This window comes from Octopus bimaculoides, chromosome 29 (genome assembly GCF_046866305.1).
Source record: "Octopus bimaculoides isolate indiv1 chromosome 29, ASM4686630v1, whole genome shotgun sequence".
Taxonomy (NCBI): Eukaryota; Metazoa; Mollusca; class Cephalopoda; order Octopoda; family Octopodidae; genus Octopus; species Octopus bimaculoides.
Window position 1 is genome coordinate 15,069,354 of NC_142956.1, and position 27,500 is coordinate 15,096,853.

The 27,500-nt window shown below is 42.0% G+C and overlaps 3 protein-coding genes and 1 long non-coding RNA gene across 6 annotated transcripts in view; 2 read left to right on the forward strand and 2 right to left on the reverse strand.

Annotated features, from left to right (window-relative positions):
• Positions 1-27,500, reverse strand: part of LOC149130362 (uncharacterized) — a 253,238-nt gene that overhangs the window by 164,326 nt on the left and 61,412 nt on the right. The gene's annotated exons all lie outside the window — the stretch shown is intronic.
• Positions 2,999-15,917, reverse strand: LOC106867475 (uncharacterized). 2 transcript variants are annotated; one of them, XM_089345621.1, is made up of 10 exons: positions 15,836-15,917; positions 13,737-13,798; positions 13,012-13,140; positions 11,356-11,643; positions 9,443-9,605; positions 8,676-8,922; positions 7,416-7,600; positions 5,774-5,885; positions 5,056-5,122; positions 2,999-4,108 (listed from the first exon to the last, which is right to left on the reverse strand). In XM_089345621.1, exons 2-10 carry the CDS (start codon positions 13,795-13,797, stop codon positions 4,017-4,019), a joined length of 1,344 nt encoding a protein of 447 aa, XP_089201747.1. In that variant the 5' UTR covers position 13,798; positions 15,836-15,917; the 3' UTR covers positions 2,999-4,016. The 2 variants fall into 2 exon arrangements, with proteins under 2 accessions (XP_089201747.1, XP_089201748.1); XM_089345622.1 differs by having other exon boundaries at positions 15,821-15,917.
• LOC106867474 (small ribosomal subunit protein bS21m) lies at positions 16,921-20,827 on the forward strand. The gene is made up of 2 exons (XM_014912357.3): positions 16,921-17,227; positions 19,993-20,827. The coding sequence occupies exons 1-2, from the start codon at positions 17,142-17,144 to the stop codon at positions 20,168-20,170; spliced, it is 264 nt and encodes an 87-aa protein (XP_014767843.1). The 5' UTR covers positions 16,921-17,141; the 3' UTR covers positions 20,171-20,827.
• LOC106867473 (protein AATF) overlaps positions 22,830-27,500 on the forward strand; it is a 29,759-nt gene continuing 25,088 nt past the window's right edge. For both annotated transcript variants that reach the window (XM_014912356.3, XM_089345619.1), the window contains exons 1-3: positions 22,830-23,219; positions 25,036-25,218; positions 27,389-27,500. The exon at positions 27,389-27,500 is cut by the window's right edge and continues 39 nt beyond it. In XM_014912356.3, coding sequence (XP_014767842.1) covers positions 23,141-23,219; positions 25,036-25,218; positions 27,389-27,500 — 374 coding nt within the window. In that variant the 5' untranslated portion in view covers positions 22,830-23,140. The remainder of the gene's footprint in view (positions 23,220-25,035; positions 25,219-27,388) is intronic.

Genomic DNA, 27,500 nt, shown 5'->3' on the forward strand with positions numbered 1-27,500 from the left:
GTCAATCTATTATTCTCTTCCACGCAATTTTCAAATTACGCCTCTTCCGCTACTTACTTCCGTTAAAGAGCCAGAATATCCTTCCTTCGTTCGATTCTTCTCTTCTTTCCTTCCTCACATATTTTGCCTTATTTCCTTCATTTCGTTCGTTCAATAATCTTGTCATTATTTCTCTCTGCTCTTCTCTTTTCCTTTCTTCTTTTCTTTCATTCTCCTCGTTATTCGTCTGCTTATCTTTCTCACCCCTCCCTTTGCCTTCTCCCTCTCTGCTATCTACCTTTCTTCGTCACCGACCTGTAACTCCTTCCTTCCTCCTATGTCTCTCTCTGCTATCTACCTTTTTTCATCACCGACCTGTAACTCCTACCTTCCTCCTATCTCTCTCTCTCTGCTATCTACCTTTCTTCGTCACCGACCTGTAACTCCTACCTTCCTCCTATGTCTCTCTCTCTCTATTTCCCCCTCTCTTGTTTTTTCTCTGCCTATCCACATTTTATGTCTCTCTCTCTGTGACTTCTCCCTCACACACTGTCCACTCTCTCTCTTGCTACGCGCCTATCTCCGACTCACTCACTCACCTTTCTCTGCTTACCATACCCAAACTTCTTATCTCTCTATCTCTGTCTCAGCCCTCTCCCTTTCGCTGCTTTTCCCTTCTCTCTCTCTACTCCCCTTGTCACTCTCACACCATTTTCTTCTTTCTCTTCCTCGCTACCCCTCTCTCTGAATCTCTTTTATCCTCGGCTTTCTCTCCCTACTCTGTCTCTTTCCCTCTCTGCCATATCTTACTCCTTCTTTTCTTCCCCGTCCACATTCCCTCGCTGCCTCTCTTTCCTTACTCCCCCCGTCACTCTCTCTACCACCAAACTTTATCCCACCCTCCCTTACTATCTTTCTCCTTTTCTCCCTCCTCCTCTCACATTCTGCCTTCACTCTTGGCACTGTCTCCATCTATCACCGACCTGTAATCTCCTCCCACCACTTTCTCTCTCCGCTATCCTTCTTTCTCTTTGTACGTCTCACCCTTTTCACTCCCCCTTCTTCTCCTGCCCTCTTTCTTTAAATTCAACTAAGTTTTTTTATATCACCTATAGCTTAACACGTGCTTAAGAGCATGAAATATACACATTTATGTGACAAATATATGCAATTTAACTAAAGATTGTATCATATGTACAGGATATTTTTATGGGGGAAAATGGAAAAATAAGAGTGAATGTTTAATTTATGAGTACTGTGAATTAAGTCTATAAAATTGTGCAAAAAGTACATAAAGAGTACATTAAGTAATCATCGTATTCCAATTTCTTTCACTTTTCAATGAGTAGCAGATGATTATCTTTCCTTACAGACACAACCTAATAGGTTTACCATTAATTCTGTGAAATATTCACACTTATTTATGCAGCAGATATGCAATTTAACTAAAGATTGTACCATATGTACAGGATATAATTTTTATTGGGGAAAAATGGAAAAATGAGAGTGAATATTTAATTTATGAGTGCTGTGTATTAAGTCTATAAAATTGTGCATAAAGTACATATAAAGTACATTAAGTAATCATTGTATTCCAATTTCTTTCACTTTTCAATGATTAGCAGATGAGTGACTATCTTTCTAAACTGACACAATACAGGATCTGCTTTCAGGTTTTTTGGATAAAGTTTTCAGAAACAGCCTAATAGGTTTACCATTAATTCTGTGAAATATTCATGGGTCCCGTTAATAATGAAGAATTTAATAAAATAACTGTTCTTGTCAACATCTGGAACATAAATTAACAGGAAATTTATATCATAGAACCAAGGGGCAATCTCAAAAGGATTAAAGAGGCTATCAGCTAGCCTGATCAAACCAGATCCATCCACATCTGCTGAAAGCCTCTGTAAACAGTACTCAAGAAAGCGCTCTGCTATCCGTGTTATCTCTTTTACTCTTATAGTTGTTTCAGTTATTTGACTGTGGCCATGCTGGAGCACCGCCTTTAGTCGAGCCAATCGACCCCAGGACTTATTCTTTGTAAGCCTAGTACTTATTCTATCGGTCTCTTTAGCTGAACCAATAAGTTACGGGGACGTAAACACACCACCATCGGTTGTCAAGTGATGCTGGAGGGGGGGGGGGTCAAACACAGACACGCAAACATATACACACACATACATACATATATACGACGGGCTTCTTTCAGTTTCCGTCTATCAAATCCACTCACAAGGCTTTGGTCGGCCCGAGGCTATAGTAGAAGACACTTGCCCGAGATGCCATGCAGTGGGAATGAACCCGGAACCATGTGGTTGGTAAGCAAGCTACTTACCACACAGCCACTCCTGTGCCTACACAACCGATATGGTTTCTAATCCTTTTGTTAACCTATTTCTGTTGAAATACGCCTGTTTCAATTAAAGGATTTTAGATCACCTTAACCTATTTCTTACGATATTTCTGTTGAAATACACTGTTTCAATTAATCTTTAAAACTATTTAGTAAAATAACTTTGTCGTTATCAAGCTGATGTTTGGAACATAAAATGGCATGAAATTTTGATGGAAGACTTTTGATTTAGATCTCTTTAAACTGGAAATTTATATCACAGAACCAAGGAACAGTCTCAGTGGGTTAGCATCAAAAGGGAAACCAACTGTCTTTGATGCAACTAATTTTGAAAATGGTCTTAATTATTAAGCTGGTGTTTGGAACATAAATTAACATGAAATTTTGATGGAAGATCTTAGGATTACTTTAAAAGGGGAAGTTCACAGGTGGGTTGGCATCAAAAGGATTAAAACCCAACTGGAAGTGGACATGAGGGTGTATACTGAATCACATGGTCATGTAACAAGGGAGACAATCCAACCAGTTGTACCCAGATATGACCTCTCCATTCATTCAAGGTGACCATCACCACTAACACCAACTCAATCTGGCCTTATACCAGCCAACAAAAGCATGAAACTTGACAAACAAAAAGAAGCAGGTTCAATCCAAACAATAGGCAACTTTAACAACTCTTTTATTTTTAAATTTAAACCACCACCCCACCAAAAGGAAAAAAAAAATTGCCCCAAAAATACAACTTAAGGTGCTTCTCTTTCAGTCAAAGAAGAAGGAGATAAGGGTCATTCTGGAAGTCCTAAGGGCAAGGCAGTGACTGGTCTGGGTTATCAATCAGCCCCCAAAATGTGTTTGGACTGTTCTGAACATTGTCCCCACCGAATTCTCTGGTGGTTATTTTGTATGTATACCTGTTGTAGAGGGCAGACCGCTCAGGTCTATGTGCCCTGCTCATTCCCAGAGAGTTAGTCTGTATATATATATATATGAGTTGTAGGGGGTAGGGCTCTGGGCTCCCCCACCTCATTCTCAGAAGGTTATTTTGTATGCATATGTGTAGTAGGGGGTAGGGACTGCTCTGGGCTCTGTCGCCCCCTCATTTCCTGATGATTATTCTGTATGTGTTGTCGGGGGGCAGGGACTGTCTGGGCAGTGTCCCCCATCCCTCGTCGATGATTATTCTGTATGTATGTGTGTTGTAGGGGGTGTGACTGCTCTGGGCAGTGTACCTACCCCCTCATTAACAGATGGTTTTTCTGTGTAATGTAGGGAGTAGGAGCTTCCTCCTTTCATATTTCCATATGGTTATTTTGTATGCATATGTGTAGTAGGGGGTAGGGACTGCTCTGGGCAGTGTTCACCCCCACCGACTCATTGTAGTGGGTGAAGACTACTCTGAACACTGTCCCCTCTCATTCCCAGATGGTTATTTTGTAGGTCTGTGTAATGTAGGGGATGGGGTGGGGGGCTTCATTGGGCTCAGTTCCCCCCACCACATTTCCATATGGATATTCTGTATGTTGTAGGGGGTAGGAACTAGATTGTGTGTTATGTTCCATTGCTGGATGGGATTCTGTCAAAATGGATAGTGTTGATGTTCAGGATGGATGGATGGATGGAGGTGTGACAAAAACAACAGGGCATGTCCCTCCAACCGCCCTGCAATGTACGATGGTGTTGTTCAGTTAAAGACCAGTCTGTAGTTCCTTTCCTGCTCTTTCCTCTGAAGTTCCATCTGCTTGGAGATGTCCTCCACACGGCGGTTGAGCAGTCCTGAAATGATAATAAGGAACGTAATTAATGACAATAACACATCACTAATTACCATATCTGCTAGCGTAGAAGACACAATCCACTGACTGGTAACCATGTATCTCTTCCACAGCAAAACAACTGTTTCTTATTTCTTTATTGCACACAAGGGGCTAAGCATAGAGGGGACAAACAAGGACAGACAAAGGGATTAAGTTGATTACATCGAAACCAGTGCGTAACTGGTACTTAATTTATCGACCCCGAAAGGATGAAAGGCAAAGTCGACCTCGGCGGAATTTGAACTCAGAGCGTAACGGCAGACGAAATACTGCTAAGCATTTCGCCCGGCGTGCTAACGTTTCTGCCAGCTCACCAACTGTTTCTATCCCTCTGTCACACTAGAACTTCTCATCACCTGGCACAAGGTCACCTCCTACAATACAAAACCTCTCAAAGGATCTTTGTCTTGCAAATTATTTGGTGACCCCCACCAGTACTGATATCACTTAAAAAGCACTCAGTCTGCACTGTAAAGTGGTTGGCATTTTGAAGGGCATCCAGCTGTAGAAACCCTGCTGAAACAGACCTTGCCAATGGTGGTGCCATGTAAGAAGCATTCAGTCCACTCTGTAAGGTGGTTGGTATTAAGAAGGCCATCCAGCTGTAAAAACCATGCCAAAACAAACCTCACCGACACTGGTATCACATAAAATGCATTGAGGTCACTCTGTAAAGTAGTTGACATTTGGAAGGGGATCTAGTTGTAAAGACGATGCCAAAGCAGACCTTATAAGTGATGGTGCCATGTAAAAAGCACCCGGGAGATTAAATGATGATGATCAAAAAAATTGCCCTTCATCAAATGCAGTCATATTATAGACAAGATTGTCATTGGTTAGAGAGACAGACAAATGCAAGTCTGCTAAGTACAATAATTATTATGTTTATGATACAGGATTACTTACCAGCATTTTGGTCAATCCACCGTAGAGAGTCCATATGAGCATTCAGGATTTTGGTGATTTGGTGAACCTGCAGAAGAAATAGTAACTTCATTGAATGGATTGTTATATCTATTTATTGTTAGATTGCTCTCATCTATTTTATTGCTAGATTGTGGCCATGCTGAAGCATCATTTGCCAGTGTTTCAGACAATAACATCAATTACAATTACACTACAGTAGATAATGTAGTCCTAGATACACTATGTCTGAATCAAAGATGATATGGTCAAAACTGGAACATATTTGATCATAGGTTTACTGGATCAGGACTAACCTGGGGCTAAACAGCAATAATGATAGCCACTAATGCTAACTATTTTACTGTACATTAAATAATGTAGTCCTAGATACACTATGTCTGAATCAAAGATGGGATGGTCACAACTGGAACATCTTTGATCATAGGTTTACTGGATCAAGACTAGCCTGGGGCCAAACAACAACAGCAACAAGTATAGCCACTAATACCAACTATGATGCTGTACATTAGGTAATGTAGTCCTAGGTACACGATACCTAAAAGAATGGGATAAACACAAATGGAACATCTTTGATCACAGGAGGGCGGCCGGACAAGAACTGACCGGGGATAAAACAAAAGACATCCCATCTCCATCTCCATCACACACCTCTCTCTCTCTCTCTTTCTCTCTGACCCCTTCCGAAATAGTTACTTACAGGATCTGTATTCTCCTCACTGGTGTTGGTCGTATTCAGATGGTCGATGATCTCCTTCAAATCAAGCACCATTCTCTTCAGCTGACCATCTATACTTTCGGCCAATTGGTAGCTGGTTAAAGAAACAAAAAACAACACAATTTAACCCTTTAGCATTCAGGTCATTCACTCAAACGTAATATCAGTTTCAAATTTTGATACAAGGCCAGTAATTTCGGGGGGAGGGGATAATTTGATAGCAACGCCCCCAGGATTTAAATGGTACTTATTTTGGATCTATTTTAAAACGGGGGCACCAGTTTTCATTTATGTTTTATGTAGTGTTTTTGGTACGGAAAGACTTTCAAACTTTGTATACTTATCTATTTTGTGTTATAGAATATAAAAAAATTTTTGTATTCGAATTTATGTCATGTAAAAAATTGTCTTATTTCGATAATTTCTACTAATCACTGACGTCTATTCAGTTGAAAACAGTTAGCGCTGTAACGGTGTATATCGTATTAATCCCCTAACCCTAACCCTAACTCTAGAATCCGAACTCTAAAATTGTTACACACATAGATACGCACAGCGTAATTTATTATATAAACAATATATGCGTATAAATTACGATTAAACAGGATGAAATATGTCACAGGGAATAACATTTTTATGACCGCCCAGCAGTAACTCTATTCAGCTGAATAGACGTCAGTGATTGGTTGAAATTACAGAAATACGACAACTTTAACATGGAATAACTTGCGAATTCCTTTTTTTTGTTAAGAAGACTAAGAGTAAAAGATGTTTTATATGACACATTCTACCAGTGTCCCAAGTTTCAAAGTGTTTCGTTAAGAAAATACTGGCACCCCCGTTTTAAAATAGATCCCTTATTTTATCAACCCCCAAAAGGATGCAAAGGCAAAGTCAACCCCAGCGACATTTGAAGTTACTTGTTTCAGTCATTTGACTATGGCCATGCTGGAGCACCGCCTTAATGAATTTTTTTAGACGAATGAATCAACCTCAGTACTTTTTTTTTTTTTTTTTTTTAAAGCCTGGTACTTAATTCTACCATTCTCTTTTTGCCAAACCGCTAAGTTATGGTAACATAAATAATACAACACTAGTTGTCAGGCAGCGGGGAGGTGGGGGGGGGGGGGGGAACAGACACAAAGACACCATACACACATACATTATATATATATATATATATATAAAAATTTAAGGAATGGAGAAAACGCATGTATATACACACACACACACACACACTCTTTGAATTACATGTACTGCACCTTTTTACTTAGCGGTTCAGCAAAAGAGGCCAATAGAATGAGTACTAGGCTTACAAAGAATAAGTCCTGGGGTCGATTTGCTCGACTACAAGCAGTGCACCAGCATGGCTGCAGTCAAATGACTGACACATGTAAAAGAACAAAAGAAAATATATATATATATATATATATATGGCAGGATTTTTTTCGGTTTCCACCTACCAAATCCACTCAAGGTTTTGGTCAGATCAGGGCTATAGCAGAAGCCACATGCACAAGGTGCCACACAGTGGGACTGAACCTAGAACCTTATGGTTGAGAAGCAAACTTATCACCCACATATAAACATGTTACACACACACACTAACACAGGCAATACTCACGTGTGTTCACGTTCTATGTCAGCATGATGTTGGTAACTAAGAGGTGGAAGCTGTTCCACCGAGGCCTCAAGCGGGGTCAGGAGGTCCTCCAGTTCCTTCTGTTGTGAGTGAATGAAGTCCAGTTCATTGTCCAGCCTCTGTTGGTCAACTTTGACCCTGTCTAAATCATGGTTCAGTTGGTGTATCTGTAATATACAGGAGAGAAATAAAGGGTTAAAGGAGGAGAAAGAGACCTAAAAGAAACTACTAGGACAAAATGCCACTTAGCACTCTGCCAGTTTGCCGCTTTTAATCAGATTAATATTCATTTCAAATTTTGGCACAAAGCTAGCAATTTCTGGAGAGGGGTTAAGTTAATTACATTGACCCAAGCTTGGGTGGTTCTTGGCAATGACTTGTGACCAAGACCTTTGGAAATATGCTGTGCGTGAGAAGACCCGGCAAGCCAAGTGAGACCATAATCCGAGGCATCTGCCAGGGGTGTAGCCAGCCCACTTATGCATACCTTGGACACTAAACTCCGCTTGCGAAGACCAGTTGAGGCAAGTGAAATCGAAATTGAACCAAATTCGATGACTGGCACCCATGCCAACCTCTCCTTCATTGGACACTAAACTCAGGTTGCGAAGACTTGTTAGGGCAAGTGAAAGCGAAGTCGTGTTGGCACCTGTACCAGTGGAGCACTAAGAGCACCGTCCGAGCTAGATCTTTGCCAGAGCAGCTGTCTGGCTTCCGTGCCAGTGGCATGTAAATAGCACCATTTGAGCATGATCGTTACTAGCATCACCAGTGCCGCTGGACTGGCTCCTGTGCAGGTGGCACGTAAAATACACCATTTTGAGCGTGGCCGTTGCCAGTACCACCTGACTGGCCTTCGTGCTGGTGGCACGTAAAAGCACCCACTACACTCTCGGAGTGGTTGGCATTAGGAAGGGCATCCAGCTGTAGAAACTCTGCCAGATCAGATTGGAGCCTAGTGTAGCCATCTGGTTTCACCAGTCCTCAGTCAAATCGTCCAACCCATGCTAGCATGGAAAGCAGACGTTAAACGATGATGATGATGATGATTGACCCCACTGTTCAACCCGGTACTTAATTTATCGACTGCTAAAGGATGAAAGGCAAAGTCAATCTCGGCAGAATTTGAATGTAGAACATAAAGACAGACGAAATAACGCTAAGCATTTTGCCCGGTGTGCTAACGATCTTGCTAGCTTACCACCTATGAAAAGATAAATAATGAGACAACAATGACCTGACCTTTTCTCCATTGTTCAAAAGCAGCTTGTCCCAGGCATTGACCTGGGTCGCCTGCTGGAGGAAAGCCTTCTCCTGCTCCTCCAACTCCAGCATCCATTTGTTGATCTGTTCCTCCAACTGACGGAAATTCATCTGACTCTCGCCACCAGGCACTGCCACGGCTGAAATAGTTGGGGCAACAACTGCTGTTGTTGTTGTTGCTGCTGCTGCTGCCGCTACTGCCGTTCTTGGAGCCGTACTGAGGAAGCTGCAAAATAAGAAACAGAGAGAGAGAGAGTGTATTTATGCATGTGTATAGGGACTACAGCATAAGATATTTGCATAAGGTGCCATGCAGTGGGACTGAACCCAAGACCACAGGGTTAAGAAACAAGCTTGTTAACCACCACATAGCGACGCCTGCATATACAACTCCTGGTAGTAAATGCAGTAACTACTGGGAACCAGTAGAAGGCACTTGTACAAGGTTCCACACAGTGGAACTGAACCCAAGACCACAGGGTTAAGAAACAAGCTTGTTAACCACCACATAGCGACGCCTGCATATACAACTCCTGGTAGTAAATGCAGTAACTACTGGGAACCAGTAGAAGGCACTTGTACAAGGTTCCACACAGTGGAACTGAACCCAAGACCACAGGGTTAAGAAGCAAGCTTGTTAACCACTAAACAACTATGCCAGCACCTATAATTCTTGGGAGTAGCAGCTGCTGACAACCAGTGATAGATTGTTTATTAATGAATGATGCAAAACAAAAATTTCTTACCTTCCAGTTGTTGTTGGGGCAGCACTAGAGCCCAAGGTAAAGCCAGAAGATGTGGTGGAAGCAGGGAGAGCTAGCCCTGTGCTAACGTTAGAGGGAATACCAGGGGCAGAAGTGGTAGCTGCCCCAGCTGTTGAAAATATGAAAGAAGGCTTGCTTGCTGGTGCTGAAATATTAGAAGAGATTGAAGGTGAGAGGGAGCATATGAAAACAGGTGTGTGTGTGTGGCCACAGCTGAGGTGCGTTTCACAACACCAGGAATCTAAGTTTACATAGGCCTTCCATTCCATCCAACTATTATTCTTTGAAGGGTTGTGGGGCTTTAAGCCCTCAGGTATTTCCTTCATATGGTCCTGATAGAAGCAACAGCCATTACACTTTCTGGCCGGAGCCCCAAGCATGACCATCTGAGACTATGCATATTATCCAACCCAGTGCCCCTGGACTGGCTCTTGTGCGGGTGGCACATAAAATACACCATTTGAGCATGGCCGTTACCAGTACCGCCTGACTGGCCTTCGTGCAGGTGACACGTAAAAGCACCCACTACACTCTCTGAGTGGTTGGCATTAGGAAGGGCATCCAGCTGTAGAAACTCTGCCAAATCAGATTGGAGCCTGGTGTAGCCAACTGGTTTCACCAGTCCTCAGTCAAATCGTCCAACCCATGCTAGCATGGAAAGCGGACGTTAAACGACGATGATGATCATGATGATCTTGCCCTTGGTCTACCCCATGTCTCAAAGTGGTCATAAGGCTACAGTCCTAAGGCACCTCCTCCATAGGGTCTAATCAGAAGCGACTATCATTACACCTTCCAGCTGAATTCCTAAGCATGGATATTACCCAACCATCATGTTCTAGGTCTACCCTAGGTTTCCTGCTGGTCGTAAGGTTACACTTCTCAGGCATTTCCTCCATAGGGCCCAATCAGAAGTAATAGTCATTACTTTACAGCTAGATAGTCAAGCATGACCAACAGAAACTGAACGTTATTCTAGATGGTCGAGATTATATATAGAAACACAAATGGGTTGAGATTCACGACAGCTGTTTCAGACATGTAGAAAACGTGTGTATAAGGGTTTGGAGAGAACAGATAAACAGTACGCTAAATGACCAAGTTGTATCTTTTAGTTTCTATTTGTTTCTGTCATTACACTGTGGCCATGTCAAGACACCGCCTTGAAAAGTTTTTAAGTTGAATGAATTAACCCCAATACTTTTTCTTCCCCCTTTTAAGCCGATACATATTCTATCAGGCCAACCAATACCTTGCAAGTGTATTTTGGTAGACAAAAATTGAAAACAAGGCAGCGAGCTGGCAAAAATGTTAGCATGCCGGGTGGAATGCTTAGTGCTATTTCGTCTGCTGTTACGTTCTGAGTTCAAATTCCGCCGAGGTCGACTTTGCCTTTCATCCTTTCGGGGTCGATAAATTAAGTACCAGTTACGCACTGGGGTCGATGTAATCGCCTTAATCCCTTTGTCTGTCCTTGTTTGTCCCCTCTATGTTTAGCCCCTTGTGGGCAATAAAGAAATAAGAAATTGAAAACAAGCCTCTCATGTGTGTGTGTGACCACCACCACTGCTTGACAACTAGTGTCAGTGTTTATGTCCCAGTAACTTAGTGGTTCAGCCAAAGATATCAATAAAACAAGCACCACACTTAAAAAAAAGGAAAATGAAGTACTGGAGCCAATTCCTTTGACTAAAAATTCTTACACGGCAGTGCCCCAGCCTGGCCATAGCTTAATGACTAAAGCAAGTAAAAGATGAAAGATAAAAAAACTGGGGTCGATTTTGTTTGACTAAAACCCTTCAGGGTACTGCTCCAGCACGACCATAGTCCAAATCACAGAAACAAGTAAAAGGATAGAGAGAGATAAGCGAACACATGAAACAAAGACATCTTACCTGTGGTGGTGCTGGTGGCCTGGGAAGTGAAACTGAAAGCTGACCCAGAATCAGCTGTGGTAATAACAGGGAGAGCAGCTATGACAGGGGCAGCCATACCAGTGGCAGCCGCAGGAGTAGTTGTAGGGGCTGTTGGTGCCCCTGTCGCCAATGAGAAACTGAAGCCACTATTTGGTGTGGCCCCAAAGGTAGGCTGTGCTGCTGACACACTAGAAGCGTTGAAGCTGAATGTCCCCGGGTTGGAAGAGACTGCAGGGGCACTGGTGTTGGCTGCTGTGGTGTTAGGGTCTGCGAAAAGAGAAAGAAAAAAAAAACAGGTATGAAATTTGATATAATACAGGTGCTGGTGGTATGGATGAGTGGTTAAGAAGCTTGCTTCCCAAATACATGGTTCCTGGTTCAGTCCCACTGCACGACATCTAGGGCAAGTGTCATCTTCCTACAGCTGTGGACCAACCAAAGCCTTGTCAGTAGATTTGACAGATGGAAACTTGAAAGAAGCTGATGTGTGTGCGTGTGCGCGCGCGTAGGTGTAGATGTGGCTGTGTGGTAAGAAGTTTGCTTCTCAATCACGTGATTCTGGGTTCAGTCCCACCGCATGACACCTTGGGCAAGTGTCTTCTACTATAATCATGGACCAACAAAAGCCTTGTAAGTGGATTTGGTAAAGGGGAAACTGAATCAAGCTTGTCCTCCCTTGCCTTTTTGATTTTGTCTGATGGAACCATGAATTACAGGAAACCGAGAGAATGTAAGAATTTTGTAGCTTACTACATGATTAATAAGCTTATACACTCCCTGGGCAATTCCTTAAATTGCCACAAGGATCATCATCATCATCGTTTAATGTCTGCTTTCCATGCTAGCATGGGTTGCACGATTTGACTGAGGACTGGCGAACCAGATGGCTGCACCAGGCTCCAATCTGATCTGGCAGAGTTTCTACAGCTGGATGCTCTTCCTAATGCCAACCACTCAGAGAGTTTAGTGGATGCTTTTATGTGCCACCAGCACGAGGGCCAGTCAGGCGGTACTGGCACCAGCCATGCCCAAATGGTGTTTTTTACATGCCACCTGGACAGGAGTCAGTCCAGCGGCACTGGCAACGACCTCTCTCGAATGTTTTGTTCACCTGCCACCGGCACAAGTGCCAGTAAGACGACGCTGGTAACGATCACGCTGAAATGGTGCTTTTTATGTGCCACCGGCACAGAAGCCAGACCGCTGCTCTGGCAAGTGATCCCACTTGGATGGAGCTGTCAGCGCACCACTGGCACGGGTGCCAGTCATCGAATTTGGTTCAATTTCGATTTCATTTGCCCTAACAGGCCTACACTCAACTTTTTGGGGTCAATAAGCAAGTACTAGTTGAGCATTGGTGGGGGTCAATGTAATCGACTTAGCCCTCCCCTAGGCTTGCCGGCCTTGTGCCAAAAATTTGAAATTATCATTATTATTAAGGTGGCAAGCTGTCAGAAATGTTAGCACGCTGGACGAAATGCTTAGTGCGTTTTTACATGGCACAAGCCCAGGCGGGTTAGTTTTGGCATGGTCTTTACAACTGGATTGCCCTTCCAAACAACAACCATTTTACGGTGTGGACAGGATGCTTTTTACGTGGCACCAGCACTTTACAGAGATAAAATAAATACTTACTGAATACGAAAGTTCTGGGTACTGCACCTCCTTGAAGTGAAGCACTGGGCCCAGATGGTGCAGACCCAAATGTAAAACCTGCAGCTGGTTTATTGTCTGTTGTTAACCCACTGCCAAATGTGGGTGCTCCTGAAAGAGGAAACAAATCTAAGATATAAGATTGTGTGAGAGAAACAACATATGTAACTTTTACCTTTTATCTGTCACTTGTTTCAGTCAGTAGACTGCAGCCATGCTAGGGCACCACTTTGAAGAATTTTTTCGTCAAGAGAATTGATCCCAGTGCCAATTTATTTTTATAATGTCCATATATTGGGTCATCCCATAAATAATGCAGTTTTTACAACTGCATAAACTAAAAGTCGGAGGGGGAAGGGATAAATTACCTGCATCAACTTGCTATAAAAACAGGTATGGAGAATGAATCAGACAGAAGGTGACAGTTAACCAGAGAGAGAGACCAAGGTGAAGAACAGCCAGTCTCACTCAGAACGAACTGGACGCAAGAAGATTAAACAATAAATTAAGGTTATTAAATCAATCACAAGAAGTGAGACAAGAGACGGACTTTTCATTGCGTTGTTTGCTCTATTGAACTCATAAAGCAAAATATGCCGAATATGCTCCTTTGTCATTTCCATTGTAGCTTTGAAAAAATAACTGTTAAAATAGAACTGCACACTTCAAAACTTGTGCTAAAAATAAGGAGAAGGTAAAATTACTACCTGAGGAAGGAGATGCTGCAGTCGGGCCACTGCCAAACAAATTTGAACCGGTGCCAAGCATTCTGAAAGGAAAAAAAAGATAGATTTTGAATGTTGTATAACATACTATATCAGGGATTTCAAAGATTTAAAGATACTGTTGAAAGGAATATGAAAAGGCAAGGAATTCATCATCATCATCGTCGTCATTTAACGTCCGCTTTCCATGCTAGCATGGGTTGGACGATTTGACTGAGGACTGGTGAAACCAGATGGCTATACCAGGCTCCAATCTGATCTGGCAGAGTTTCTACGGCTGGATGCCCTTCCTAACGCCAACCACTCAGAGAGTGTAGTTGGTGCTTTTACGTGTCACCCACACGAAGGCCAGTCAGGCGGTACTGGCAACGGCCACGCTCAAGATGGTGTATTTTATGTGCCACCTGCACAAGAGCCAGCCCAGGGGCACTGGCAACGATCTCGCTTGAATCGACCATAATAAATGGCAAACTCAAGTGAAAAACAGACCAGTATGCAGCAGGTTTTCCAAGTCATGACAAAATGACAACTGACTGCAGATAACATAAGTATGTATGGTGGTCTCTGCTGCCTACAATACAAATCCTCCTCATCATCATTGTTTAACATCCGTTTTCCATGCTGGCATGGGTTGAACGTTTTGACTGGGGACTGGCAAGCCAGGAGACTGCAACAGGCTCCAATCCGATCTGGCAATGTTTCTACAGATGGATGCCCTTCCTAACACCAACCACTCCAAGAATGCAGTGGGTGCTTTTTACGTGCCACCAGCACAGGGAGCCAGTCAGGCGGCTCTGGCAGTGACCTACGCATGAATGGTGCTTATTGTGTGCCACCAGCGCTGGTATCAGCCGTGACATGTACATAGGATAGACAACAACCATCTCTCCTGACAACAGTTTATTCTCAACTACACAAGGGTAAAAAAAAAACATGAGAGACCGAGACTGATATTCAAAGATACTACAAAGAGGAATATAAAGGTGAAAGAAATTGATACAAACAAATGACAAACTAAAGCGAAAAACCAACCAGCATGGTGAAAGCTGGTACTACTAAAGCAGCGCGGACCCGAACGCGCAGTCGCGCGTCCGAGCTAGCTAGTCGGGAGTGGCCGATCCTAACCCTAAACACGTATTCATTTGCACACGCGGGTTAGGGTTAGGGATAGGGATAGGGTTAGGGATAGGGATAGGGTTAGGGGCAAGGTTAGGGATAGGGATAGGGTTAGGGTTAGGATCGACCACTCAAGACTAACTGAAGAACTGCTGCAATAAATGGGTGAATCTGAGATGGGAATATGTTGAATAAAATCCTCCTGTATGTTTTTTTTTTTTTTACTCAGAGCCAGGAATTTTTCAGCACCCTATCGTAGGTGAGGATATGCAAAACAAAAAACCTAATACTAATTACAATTATATCAGAATTTGATGTGAAATGAAAAATCGTAAGCGCACACACACAAGTACATATTGACACACATCACCACTTTTCCCGAAATTTCAAGTTTCATTTTCTCGATATATTTGAAGTGTATCCGTATGTACGTGTACGAGCTCGCCAAATAGAAAATTTCATTTAAAAAATAACTGATTTTTCTCGCTTATGAGTAAAGAAAGCTGTCTCGTGTTTATTTTCCGAAACTCCTCACCCAACCCTCGAGATGGTTTTTTTCACCACAGATTCAGATATAATCAGAATCTACACCATCTGAAGTGTATTTGTAAAAAATTTCATTAAAAAATATATCCATCTTTCTGTACGTTATGAGGAAACAAAATCGAGTGGGGGATAGGGGCAGGCATGGACATGCATGCCTTTTGTTTTCACATTAAATTCCGATACAATCGTAATCGACATCACCTGAAAGGTAATTCTAAATAATTTCATTTAAAAATACCAATATTTCTGAAAGTTGTGAGGAAACAGAAGTCAGTTAAGTGTGAACACAATTACAAAACGTTTTGTTAAATAGACTTCAACATTCCGTAAATAGGTTCATTAACCCTTACTGAATCTAACCCCTCTTTTTCTGTCGATCTACTTATATATATATATACACGCACATTATGGATACTTACGTTGTTTTCGAGTTCGATCCCTGAAGAGGGTAGTCTGTTGTTCAGGCTTAAAGGCCGCGCGTTGGTTTATTTAACAGGAAGCGGAAATCACGTTTGAAATAAAAGTTAGTTCCGGGCTTTAAAAAAAAATCTCTATAGTTGTCCTCCTACTCCTTGTTATTTTTGTCTCCCTTCCTCCTACACCTTTATTTTCTGTCTTCCTTCCTCCTACTCCTTGTTATTTTCTGTCTCTCTCCCTCCTACTCCTTTATATTCTATGTATCTCTTTTCTTTGACTCATTCACATTCGTAAATCCTCTACCCTCCACTCTTGTTCCTCCTACTCCTTGTTATTTTTGTCTCCCTTCCTCCTACACCTTTATTTTCTGTCTCCCTTCCTCCTACTCCTTGTTATTTTCTGTCTCTCTCCCTCCTACTCCTTTATATTCTATGTATCTCTTTTCTTTGACTCATTCACATTCGTAAATCCTCTACCCTCCACTCTTGTTCCTCCTACTCCTTGTTATTTTTGTCTCCCTTCCTCCTACACCTTTATTTTCTGTCTCCCTTCCTCCTACTCCTTGTTATTTTCTGTCTCTCTCTCCCTCCTACTCCTTTATATTCTATATATCTCTTTTCTTTGACTCATTCACATTCGTAAATCCTCTACCCTCCACTCTTCCTCCTACTCCTTGTTATTTTCTGTCTCCCTTCCTCCTACTCCTTTATATTCTATGTATCTCTTTTCTTTGACTCATTCACATTCGTAAATCCTCTACCCTCCACTCTTCCTCCTACTCCTTGTTATTTTCTGTCTCTCTCTCCCTCCTACTCCTTTATATTCTATATATCTCTTTTCTTTGACTCATTCACAATCGTAAATCCTCTACCCTCCACTCTTCTACCTCCTACTCCTTGTTATTTTCTGTCTCCCTTCCTCCTACTCCTTTATATTCTATGTATCTCTTTTCTTTGACTCATTCACATTCGTAAATCCTCTACCCTCCACTCTTCTTCCTCTTAATCTTTCTATCTCTCTCTCTCTTTTTCTCTTGCTTCGCCTTCTCTATTCTTAATCTGTTTCTCTTTTTCCCCCTCTTTACCTGTTTCTCCTCTTCCTCCGCATTTACTAAACCTCCCTCTCGCTCTTACATTCTGTTACTCCCTCTACCATTCCTCCCCGTCGTTCACTGAATATTCTCACTCAGCCCAACTCCGCCTTACTCAGTCAGTCTATCTCTCCCCCTCACTCACTCAATTTCTTTCCCTCTCCCATCACACTTGTAGTTCCTCCTCTTCCTCTCCCTCCTTCATTAAACAGACCATCATGTCTGCCAACCACATGAGGTTCATAGCAAGAACGGTCCTTGTCAAGGACAACCAACTCGAAGCTGCTTACCGAACACTGGACAGGTATGTTATATAATTGGCACGGAAAAAAATACATGTTATTTCTGATTAATTCAAAATTCATAAAAACAAAACGTGCTGTTCAATCGGAATGAAAAAAACTTAGCGACAGTAATTATAAAAACTGACTCGGAGACCACGAAATGCAACTTTGTTTTGTATATACTCTGCTAGAAGAATCTATTTATAAAAAAACAATTTTTTTTTGCATATTCGTAATCTCCGACATCTAAATCATAGGAACCCCAAAAAACCCTCTTGTGTCTTTTACTTGTTTAGGTTATTCAACTAGGGCCGGCTGGGCCACTGCCCTGTAGGGTTTTAGTCGAGCAAATCGACCCCAGTGCTTATAGTATTGGGCATTTTTGCCATTAAGTTTACGGAGGCACAAACAAAATAACAGCGGTAGTAAAGGAACTCAGACGCACACACACAAACATCATATCTATAAACGACGGGCTTCTTTCAGTTTCCGTCTACCAAATCCACTCAAGACTTTGATCGGTCCGAGGCTGTAGTAGAAGACACTTGCCCAAGGTGCTACTCAGTGGGATTGAACCCGGAACCATGTGATTGGGAAGTAAGCTTCTTACCACACAGCCACGCCTGCCCTTATGATATGTATATATATATATATAAAAGACGGGTACTACTAAAGCAGCACGGTCCCGAACGCGCAGTCGCGTGTCCGCGCCAGCCAGTCGTGAGTGGTCGATCCCAACCCCAACCCCAACCCCAACCCTAATCCTAAACACGTATTCATTTGCACACGCGGGTTAGGGTCAGGGCTAGGATCGACCACTCACGACTAGCTAGCGCGACCGCGCGCTCGGGACCGTGCTGCTTTAGTAGTACCTAAAAGACGGGCTTCTTTCAGTTTCCATCTACCAAATCCACTTAGAAGATTTGGTTGGTCCAGGGCTATAGTGGAGGATACATGCTATTTTCAGCATGTTAAGCGACCAGGTAGAGGCTCTTTCATTGGTTCGATTGCATGATGAGATTTTTCTACACATATATGTATGTATATAAATCATCGGCAGAAGTTAGAGAGTAAGTCAAAAGCTGAGAGTTTTGTGTATTGGCACTTATCAAACACGAATTTAGCCATTGTCACCCTGTAACTTCTGCCTATTATTGTGTGTATATATATATATATATATATATATATATATATATATATGTGTGTGTGTGAGTAAAAATAAATACAAAAAAAGGGGTTTTGTATGATTGTGTATAGAGGAATATATTATTTTGTTTAAAAGAGTTCCAACACTGTCTGTTTTTTATGTTTTATTTATATTCCTGCAGAACCAATGTGGGATATAGAATATGGAATATTCAATATATAATATAATATACAATATAACATAAAAATGGATGGTACAATGAAATAAAGTATTGAATATATGGAATATGTCTTATTGAATAGATGAAATATTGAGTGTTCAATATAAAGGATTAAATATATGAAGGCGAATACGTATTTTCTATACCTTGCGGTATTTCATCATGGCCGGTATGACAGACTTTAACAGACTGTATATATATATATAGAGAGAGAGAGAGAGAGATGGACACATTCTCATATATGTTGCTACTAGCTATTGTACCCAGTAATTCCCGGGGGTAAAGATGTTCTATTGAAATGCCTTATTACTCTGATATAAGAAAGCAATTTCATTATAACTGCCACAAAAGGTGTATCTTCGGTCGCGAAAAAGTACAAAAAGGTACTTGACCACTCTGCCTCCATGAAATCCAACACTCAAAAGGAACTCAGCCACTTCACCTCCGCGAGGTCCTAGTACCTATAGTTATTGCTTTTTAATCCCATGTCAGCCCTGGTCCTTCTAACCTATGGTCAAAGATGTTCCAGCTGTGACAATCCCACCTTTTATTCAGGCATAGTGTATCTAGGACTACATTATATAATGTATAGTAGTTAGTATTAGTGGTTGTAGTTGTTGCTGTTAAACCCCAGGTCAGCCCTGACCCAACTGACTGATTGAAGAAGTTCCAGTTATGACCATCTCATCCCATCTTTTATTTGAACATAGTGTATCTAGGACTACAGTATCTGATGTATAGTGTAGTAGTTAGCGGCTATAGTTGTTTAGCCCCAGGTCAGTCCTGATCCAGCAGACCTATGATCAAAAACGTTCCAGCTGTGAGCATTCCATCTTCTATTCAGACATGGTGTATCTAGGACAACATTAGCTAATGTATAGTACAATGTTGGCATGACGTCGAGGGTTCCAGTTGATCCGATCAATGGAACAGCCTGCTTGTGAAATAAACGTGCAAGTGGCTGAGCACTCACACAGCTCTCGGGGATATTCAGTGTGACAAGGCTGACCCTTTGAATTACAGGCACAACAGAAACAGGAAGTAAGAGTGAGAGAAAGTTGTGGTGAAAGAGTACAACAGGATTCGCCACCATCCCCTGCCGGAGCCTCGTGGAGCTGTAGGAGTCTTCGCTCAATAAACACTCACAACGCTCGGTCTGGGAATCGAAACCATGATCCTATGACCGCGAGTCTGCTGCCCTAACAACCGGGCCATTGCGCCTCCACGTATAGTATAATAGTTGGTATAATAAGTGGCTATAGTTGTTGTATAGTCTCTGTATGTGTTGTTAAGGCCCTATTATATGAAGACTTTCATAGGGCAAAACAACACTCTCTCTCTCTCTCCTTTAATCACAGGAAACAAAGATAAATCTCTCACTATTGTTTTTCTGTTTTCTCTCTCTCTTTCTCCCCTAGAATCCTGCGAGTCGACAAAGTCTTAGAACTGCATCGCCAACGAATGTACTATGAGAAACCATTTCAAAAGAGGCGCCGAATTAGCTATGAGAGGTGTAAGAGAATCTACGACAACAGTATGAACCAGAAGATAGAGTTCCTAATGAGAAAGAACCGACCTGACCCTTGGCTTCGATAAACAAGAATATACTCCTGTGTGAGCCTGGGGAGCCCTACCCCTACAGGCAGAGAAGTTGGACTTTTGTGTGTCTATGTGTTTGTTGTTTTTTTAGCTCCAAAGTCAGCCCTGAACTCAACAGAACTTACAATCAAGAATGGTCCAGGAGGTTCCATCAATGACCATCCCATCTATTTATGTTTAGCCCCAGGTCTGCCTTAAACCCAACAGAACTTATGATCAGAAGTAGTCCAGGAGGTTCCATCGCCGACCATCCTGTCTATCTTTTGGGGATGTCCCATGACTGTATAGATGAGTGTGTTGTTGTTTAGTCCTAGGCTAGCCTTGACCAGACAAGAAGGCAGTTCAGGGGCTTCCAGCCGCGACCATCCCATTTTTTCTTGAATTTTGATACCAGTAACTATACAGTTCAATACTGACTTTAAATAGAAGGATGTGATTTGAAGGACATCTGGCTGCTGTTTCTAGCAAGTTGAGTCTTTTCCCTTATTGTCTCTACCATATTTCTGGACTGATTGATTCACAGTTAGCATTTTACCGTTTTTCTTAGATCATCTGGATTATTATTATTATTATTATTATTTAGTTTCAAGTCATTTCAAACAAAAACAACAACAAAAAAAAAACAAATAAAGAAATTACAAACAGAAGAGATAACTTGGTGTTTTTTTTAATTAATGAGCCTCATGGAGGCAAAGTGGCTGAGTTTCTTTTGAGTGTTGGGCCTCACAGAGGCAATGGTCAAGATATTTGGCAATACGTCATGCTTGAGAAGAAGACCCATCAAGCCGACCAAATTCGCAATTGTGACAGATACCTGTGTCGTGCAAATGGCATCAATGCTGGTGGCATGTAAAAGCATCCTCGGAGTGGTTGGCATTTGGAAGGGCATCCAGCTGTAGAAAACCATGCCAAATCGGACTGGATTCCTGGCTCGGCCTTTCAGCGTGCCAACCCAGTCAAACTGTCCAACCCATGCCAGCATGGTCAACGGACGTTAAATAATGATGATAATGAGCATGCCTGTGTGAGAAAATGTTTACTTCCAAACCACATGGTTCCAAGTTCAATCCCACTGCATGGCAACATGGGCAAGTGTCTTTTTCTTTAGCCTCTGGCGACAGTCGAGTGAGCAACTGGAACAGGTAAAGAGAGATTTAGATGTATGTGTGTGTATGTATATATATATATATATATGTATAATGGGCTTCTTTCAGTTTCCATCTATCAAATCCACTCACAAAGCTTTAGTTGGCATGAGACTATAGTAGAAGACACTTGTCTCAGGTGCCACACAGTGAGACTGAACCCAAGACTATGGGGTAGGCAAGCAAGCTTCTTACTACTCAGCCACACCTGTGCCTTTTGTTATTAATTTTGACACAAGGCTAGCAAATTTGTGGAAAGAGGGCTACTGAATGCTACTGAACTATAGTAGTTGAATGGTCGGCATGAAACAATTGGATGCAGAAGATTTAACACAGCAGAGTAGACATTCAGCTTGTTTTGGTGACTGTACTTTTTAGCACTGGAGGCAAATACACACACACTCACTTGCATGTACATGCAGGAGTATACAAAAACTGCATTTTTGCAGTTTGGGACGAAAATTTTGACACCATATTACAAATTGACAACACACGTGTTTTTTGGTTGTCTTGGCAGTGTGATGTTTTCCCTCTTGTTTAATGGAGGCGCAATGGCCCAGTGGTTAGGGCAGTGGACTCGCGGTTTCGATTCCCAGACCCCAGCTGTTGTGAGTGTTTATTGAGCGAAAACACCTAAAGCTCCACAAGGCTCCGGCAGGGGATGGTGGCAAACCCTGCTGTAAACACAACTTTCTCTCGCTCTTTCTTCCTGTTTCTGTTGTGCCTGTAATTCAAAGGGTCAGCCTTGTCACACTCTGTGTCACGTTGAATATCCCCGAGAACTACGTTAAGGGTACACGTGTCTGTGGAATGCTCAGCCACTTGCACATTAATTTCATGAGCAGGCTGTTCCGTTGATCGGATCAACTGGAACCCTCGACGTCGTAAGCGATGGAGTGCCAACAACAACAACAAATGGAGGGGCGTCAGATGGAGGGTTGAATTCTTCTTCTTCGGACTTTGTGTTGTCTGAAGAAGAAGTGGTGGAGTATTTGAGGAGAATTGGCAAGGTGATGAAGGCAAAGAGTTGTGCAGGGGCGACGAGGATGTGAACAAGTTCAGGAAAGTGATTGAAGGGGAAGGTGTGTGTGTGTGTCCAAGAGGTTAAAGGAGGGGAGTGGGAGAACCGTAATTTGCAGAACATGCTCGGTAGCTGCCAGGATGATTGAAGTCTGTCAGCTGTCTACTGACTAGTAAAATACACACACACACGCATAGGAGTGGCTGTGTGGTAAGTAGCTTGCTTACCAACCACATGGTTCCGGGTTCAGTCCCACTGCATGGCACCTTGGACAAGTGTCTTCTACTATAGCCTCGGGTCAACCAAAGCCTTGTGAGTGGATTTGGCAGACGGAAAATGAAAGAAGCCCGTCGTATATATATGTATATGTATGTTTGTGTGTCTGTATTTGTCCCCCCACCCACCCACCCACCCACCCACCCAGCATCACTTGACAACCGATGGTGGTGTGTTTACGTCCCCGTAACTTAGCGGTTCGGCAAAAAGAAACGGATAGTATAAGTACTAGGCTTCCAAAGAATAAGTCCTGGGGTCGATCGGCTCCACTAAAAGGCGGTGCTCCAGCATGGCCACAGTCAAATGACTGAAACATGTAAAAGAGTAAAGATGTTCGTCTGTATGTATGCACGCGTGTAAGCACGTACACACGCACGCGCGCAAATGATCTTACTACGTATAACATGTGTATGAGAGTCCGCGCGCGTACTTGTTTTTCAAGCGAGATAACTCCATTTTACTTGACATTTCCGCTCTCCTCATTTAGAAGACGATAATATCCTTGTTGTTTCTGCTGGAAACAGCATGGCGTTAAGCGAACTTCTAGATTCTCTCGCTAAACCTAATCCTACGTTTAACGACGTTGACGATGACTTTGGAGACAGTAAGCATATACATTTATAATAAACCACTATATATGAATATATACATTTATAAACCACTGTATATAAATATATACATATAGCCGAAATTCTGCCTTTAGCACGCCATATAACCCCTCGTAACTTTTTTATTGTTTGGAAATTTCAGTGAATTTTCGAAAAATTAAGGAAAAAAAAAGTTTTTTTTTCTTTGATAATTGTATGAATTTACGCCAGCAGGACATAAATGTGCGAAAGCTTTCTGAAAATACCAAAAAAATAAATAAATAAATAAAATACAAGCGTGATGAGGGGTTATAGGGCGTGCTTAAAGCACAATTTCGCCGTCGTATGAATTCCCTTGTGTAGAACAGAAATATGGAAAAGTTCACTGAAAATGCCACAAAATACAAAATTTATGGTGTGTCGAAAGTAGAATTCCGCCTATATATATATAACACACACACACACACCTACACGCAGTTTTTTATTTAATAAACGAAAGCACATGTAAAGTGAATATTGTTATCAAAATTAGTGGATGTCCCGAAATCCTTATTTGCTTGATATCATCAGCTGGTTATTGTATGAAGGTGTGCTGCTGGTGGTTGTGTTATTTGTTGTGGTAATGTTGATGTTGGCTGAGTGCTCCAAATACAGGCAGGCACACCATCTTCAACATGAATTTCACTGAAAAGTTTAGATATTGTCTTTTATTTTTTCCTGTAGTTACTTCAGTCTGGGGCCATGCTGGGGCGAGGCCTTGAAGACAGTTTAGTCGAATGAATCGACCATAGTGCTTATTTTATTTAAACCTGGTGTTTATTCTCTCGGTTTATTTTGCCGAATCGCTAAGTTACGGGGAGAACGCTTCACGAATTTGCGTGTCATCTCTGTGCAGGGTTTTGTTTCACTTTACGCTTTTAGCACAGTGGTTCTCAACCGGGATCCATATGAAATTTTTCAGGGTTCACGCAACAAAACAGTAAATTGGAGATCCTCAATAATATTTCAAGGGTCCCAGAAAACAATTTGTGACATAACTACAGATTCTTGCCCCCTCCCCCCAATATGGACGATCATAACTTTCAGAAAAATGGATACTTTTTAATGAAATTTTCTACGAATATGTGTTATATCATGTAGATTCCGAATATAAAAAACTTTTGGGGGGAAGTGTTTTAGAAGGGGGTGGGGGGTTTCGGAAAATTCACCGGCGTCCACTTCAATTCGTCTTAGCTTTCAAGAAAATAGATATTTTTTAATGAAATTTTCTACAAATATACCTCGGACTATGTAGATTCCGAGAACATAGGAATTTGGGGGGAAAACAATTGGAGGTTACTTTTGAGGACCGTTCCCCACTCGGGGGGTGTTTCGGAACAAGTACTGGGGTCGATTTGTTTGACTAAAATTCTTCAAGGCAGTGCCCCTGCATGACCATAGTCTAATGACGGAAACAAGTAAAAGATAAGATATTATATACATGTATAATATATATATATATACATTTATATATGCATACACATACATAAATACACACACATGATGGACTTTTCTTCAGTATTTCTCTATCGAATCCATTTACATGACTATAATAAAAGACACTTGTCTAATATGCTGTGCAGTGAGATTGAACTCAGGACTGCATATTTGTGAAGTGAGCTTCTTAACCACACCTATGTCTAATCCTATAGCTATTCACCTATATGAGGACAAATATCCGTCAAATGTAAATAATGTACATAATTCTTCGTCTCTTAAAGATAGAAGAGGATCTATATTTTCTTGTTTAACCTTTTAGCTAATTTCTCTCTCATTTGCCCCCGACTGTTACAGATACAACAGCACAGCTCAGCATCCATGGCACAGAAGATGATGCGAAGGATGGTGAGCAGATACAGAAATCAACGAAGCTGAAGAGACAAGCTGCTTCACTGTTGTCTGACACAGATACCAGGTATGCTGGGCGGAAGACCTCGAGGAAAGAGTTGATGCAGGATTCTGGAAAAGGATCGACAGGTGAGTAGGCTGTGTGTTTGTGAGTGTATGTGTACTGTTACGAGTATGTTTTACTTGGGAAGAAAAAATAGTGGATTTCGTTTGTTGCCAGTGCCCCTGGACTGGCTCTTGTGCAGGTGGCACATAAAATACACCATTTTGAGCGTGGCCGTTGCCAGTACCGCCTGACTGGCCTTCGTAGCATTTTCGAGCGAGATCGTTGCCAGTGCCCCCGGACTGGCTCTTGTGCGGGTGGCACATAAAATACACCATTCTGAGCATGGCCGTTGCCAGTACTGCCTGACTAGCCTTCGTAGGATTTTCGAGCGAGATCGTTGCCAGTGCCCCTGGACTGGCTCCTGTGCAGGTGGCACATAAAATACACCATTCTGAGCGTGGCCGTTGCCAGTACTGCCTGACTGGCCTTCGTGCGGGTGACACGTAAAAGCAGCCACTACACTCTGAGTGGTTGGCGTTAGGAAGGGCATCCAGCTGTAGAAACTCTGCCAAATCAGATTGGAGCCTGGTGTTGCCATCCGGTTTCACCAGTCCTCAGTCAAATCGTCCAACCCATGCTAGCATGGAAAGCGGACGTTAAACGATGATGATGATGTAGATTTGAACCTAAATCTATAGAATTCCCCTTAAGGTTACAACATTATTTTCTCACGGATAATACAATGGTTGATAGCAGTGATGCTCAAGTCGATTCATGTCTTTTCACTTGACCCTTTTGACCCCTTCTATGCCAACAAGAGCTGAAATGAGATAAGAATCACCTACAGCGGCTCCCATTGTTCTTACTGATATGCCTCTCTTTCTGTCTATTTTGCGATAATTATAAATACAAAAATTCCATTAGCCAAAGTTAGTTGGTGAAAAGAGTAGATGAGATGAAGCTGATAGACAACGAATATGAAACTTATAGCTTTCACAAGCTCTAGAATAACAAGTGTCATTCTGTCTTTCTCTTCCTTCTGCTAAGATATCAGGCAGAATGATAGCATCATTCTGTTTCCCTCTTCTTTCCTCTCTGACACTCTATCACCCTGTAACATTTAATCTAATCCAGCCATATCTAGCCCAAATATTCAACCTATTTTTATGTTCAAAGTAGCCAAATCTGGTTTCTCATGCCTACCCTACAATGTCCATTCTAAGAATAAACAATCACAGCATTAAAATCTCGAAGCTACATGAGTAATTTAAAATAAAGTGGATACTGTTCTCAGTACCGCCTGACTGGCACCCATTACACTCTTGGAGTGGTTGGCGTTAGGAAAGGCATCCAGCTGTAGAAACTTTGCCAAATCAGATTGGAGCCTGGTGTAGCTATCTGGTTCACCAGTCCTCGGTCAAATCGTCCAACCCATGCTAGCATGGAAAGCGGATGTTAAACGATGATGATGATATATATATATATATAAACTACACTCTCAGAGTGGTTGGCGTTAGGAAGGGCATCCAGCTGTAGAAACTCTGCCAAATCAGATTGGAGCCTGGTGTAGCCATCTGGTTCACCAGTCCTCAGTCAAATCGTCCAACCCATGCTAGCATGGAAAGTGGACGTTAAACAACAACAACAAACATTTGACAGACTAATATGAACACTAAAGGGTTAAAGGCTTACCACTACCTGTATGAAAATGCTTAAAGGTTTTTCATTGTCTGTGTAAACATCTCAAGGCCTGTTCTCGTCTGCTGTTAAGCAGCTGGTGTTTTGATGTAAAAACCTGGTACATTTCTTCTATGCACAAATCACCTCTTTTTCCCTCTGTGCTATATAGTATAGCAGTACTAATTTTATCCTATTCCATACTAAAGTTAGCGTTTCTATTCCTAAGCAACCAGATGATTAGAAAGACATACAAGGGGGTGCTGAAAAATTCCTGGCTTTGGATAAAAGAAAATACAGGAAGATCAGTTAATTATGATTTAATTCAATATATTCCCCTCTCAGATTCACACACTTATTACAGTGGTCCTTCAGTTTTTCTAAGCCCTGTAAAAGAACTCAGAAGGTTGGGTCTCTAACCAGACCTTTCATGATACCCTTAAAGCCAGGAACTTTTCAGCACCTCCTTGTAAGATGAATAGCTTGAGCAAGTTCATGAACTGCCAACATTAAGTAATGATGATGATAACATAAGAAACACGCACGTTTCTATATCTATAATGTATTGTTGTATAGGTGACAGTGAAGATGGTGTATCGTCACATGATGACGACGACGATGATGATGATGCTGAAGATGGTGAAGATGATGATGATGATGATAGTAATGATGGTGATGAAGATATTGC

Bases quoted from the DNA above. Each gene is read 5' to 3' on its own strand.
- LOC106867474 (XM_014912357.3), top strand. From the start codon at position 17,142: ATGTCTGCCAACCACATGAGGTTCATAGCAAGAACGGTCCTTGTCAAG. The intron at 17,228-19,992 runs GTATGTTATATA...TTTCTCCCCTAG, and splicing joins GCTTACCGAACACTGGACAG to AATCCTGCGAGTCGACAAAG.
- LOC106867475 (XM_089345621.1), bottom strand. From the start codon at position 13,797: ATGCTTGGCACCGGTTCAAATTTGTTTGGCAGTGGCCCGACTGCAGCA. The intron at 7,601-8,675 runs GTCAGGTCATTG...TGTATATTACAG, and splicing joins TTTTGAACAATGGAGAAAAG to ATACACCAACTGAACCATGA. The intron at 5,123-5,773 runs GTAAGTAACTAT...TTTCTTCTGCAG, and splicing joins GTGAGGAGAATACAGATCCT to GTTCACCAAATCACCAAAAT.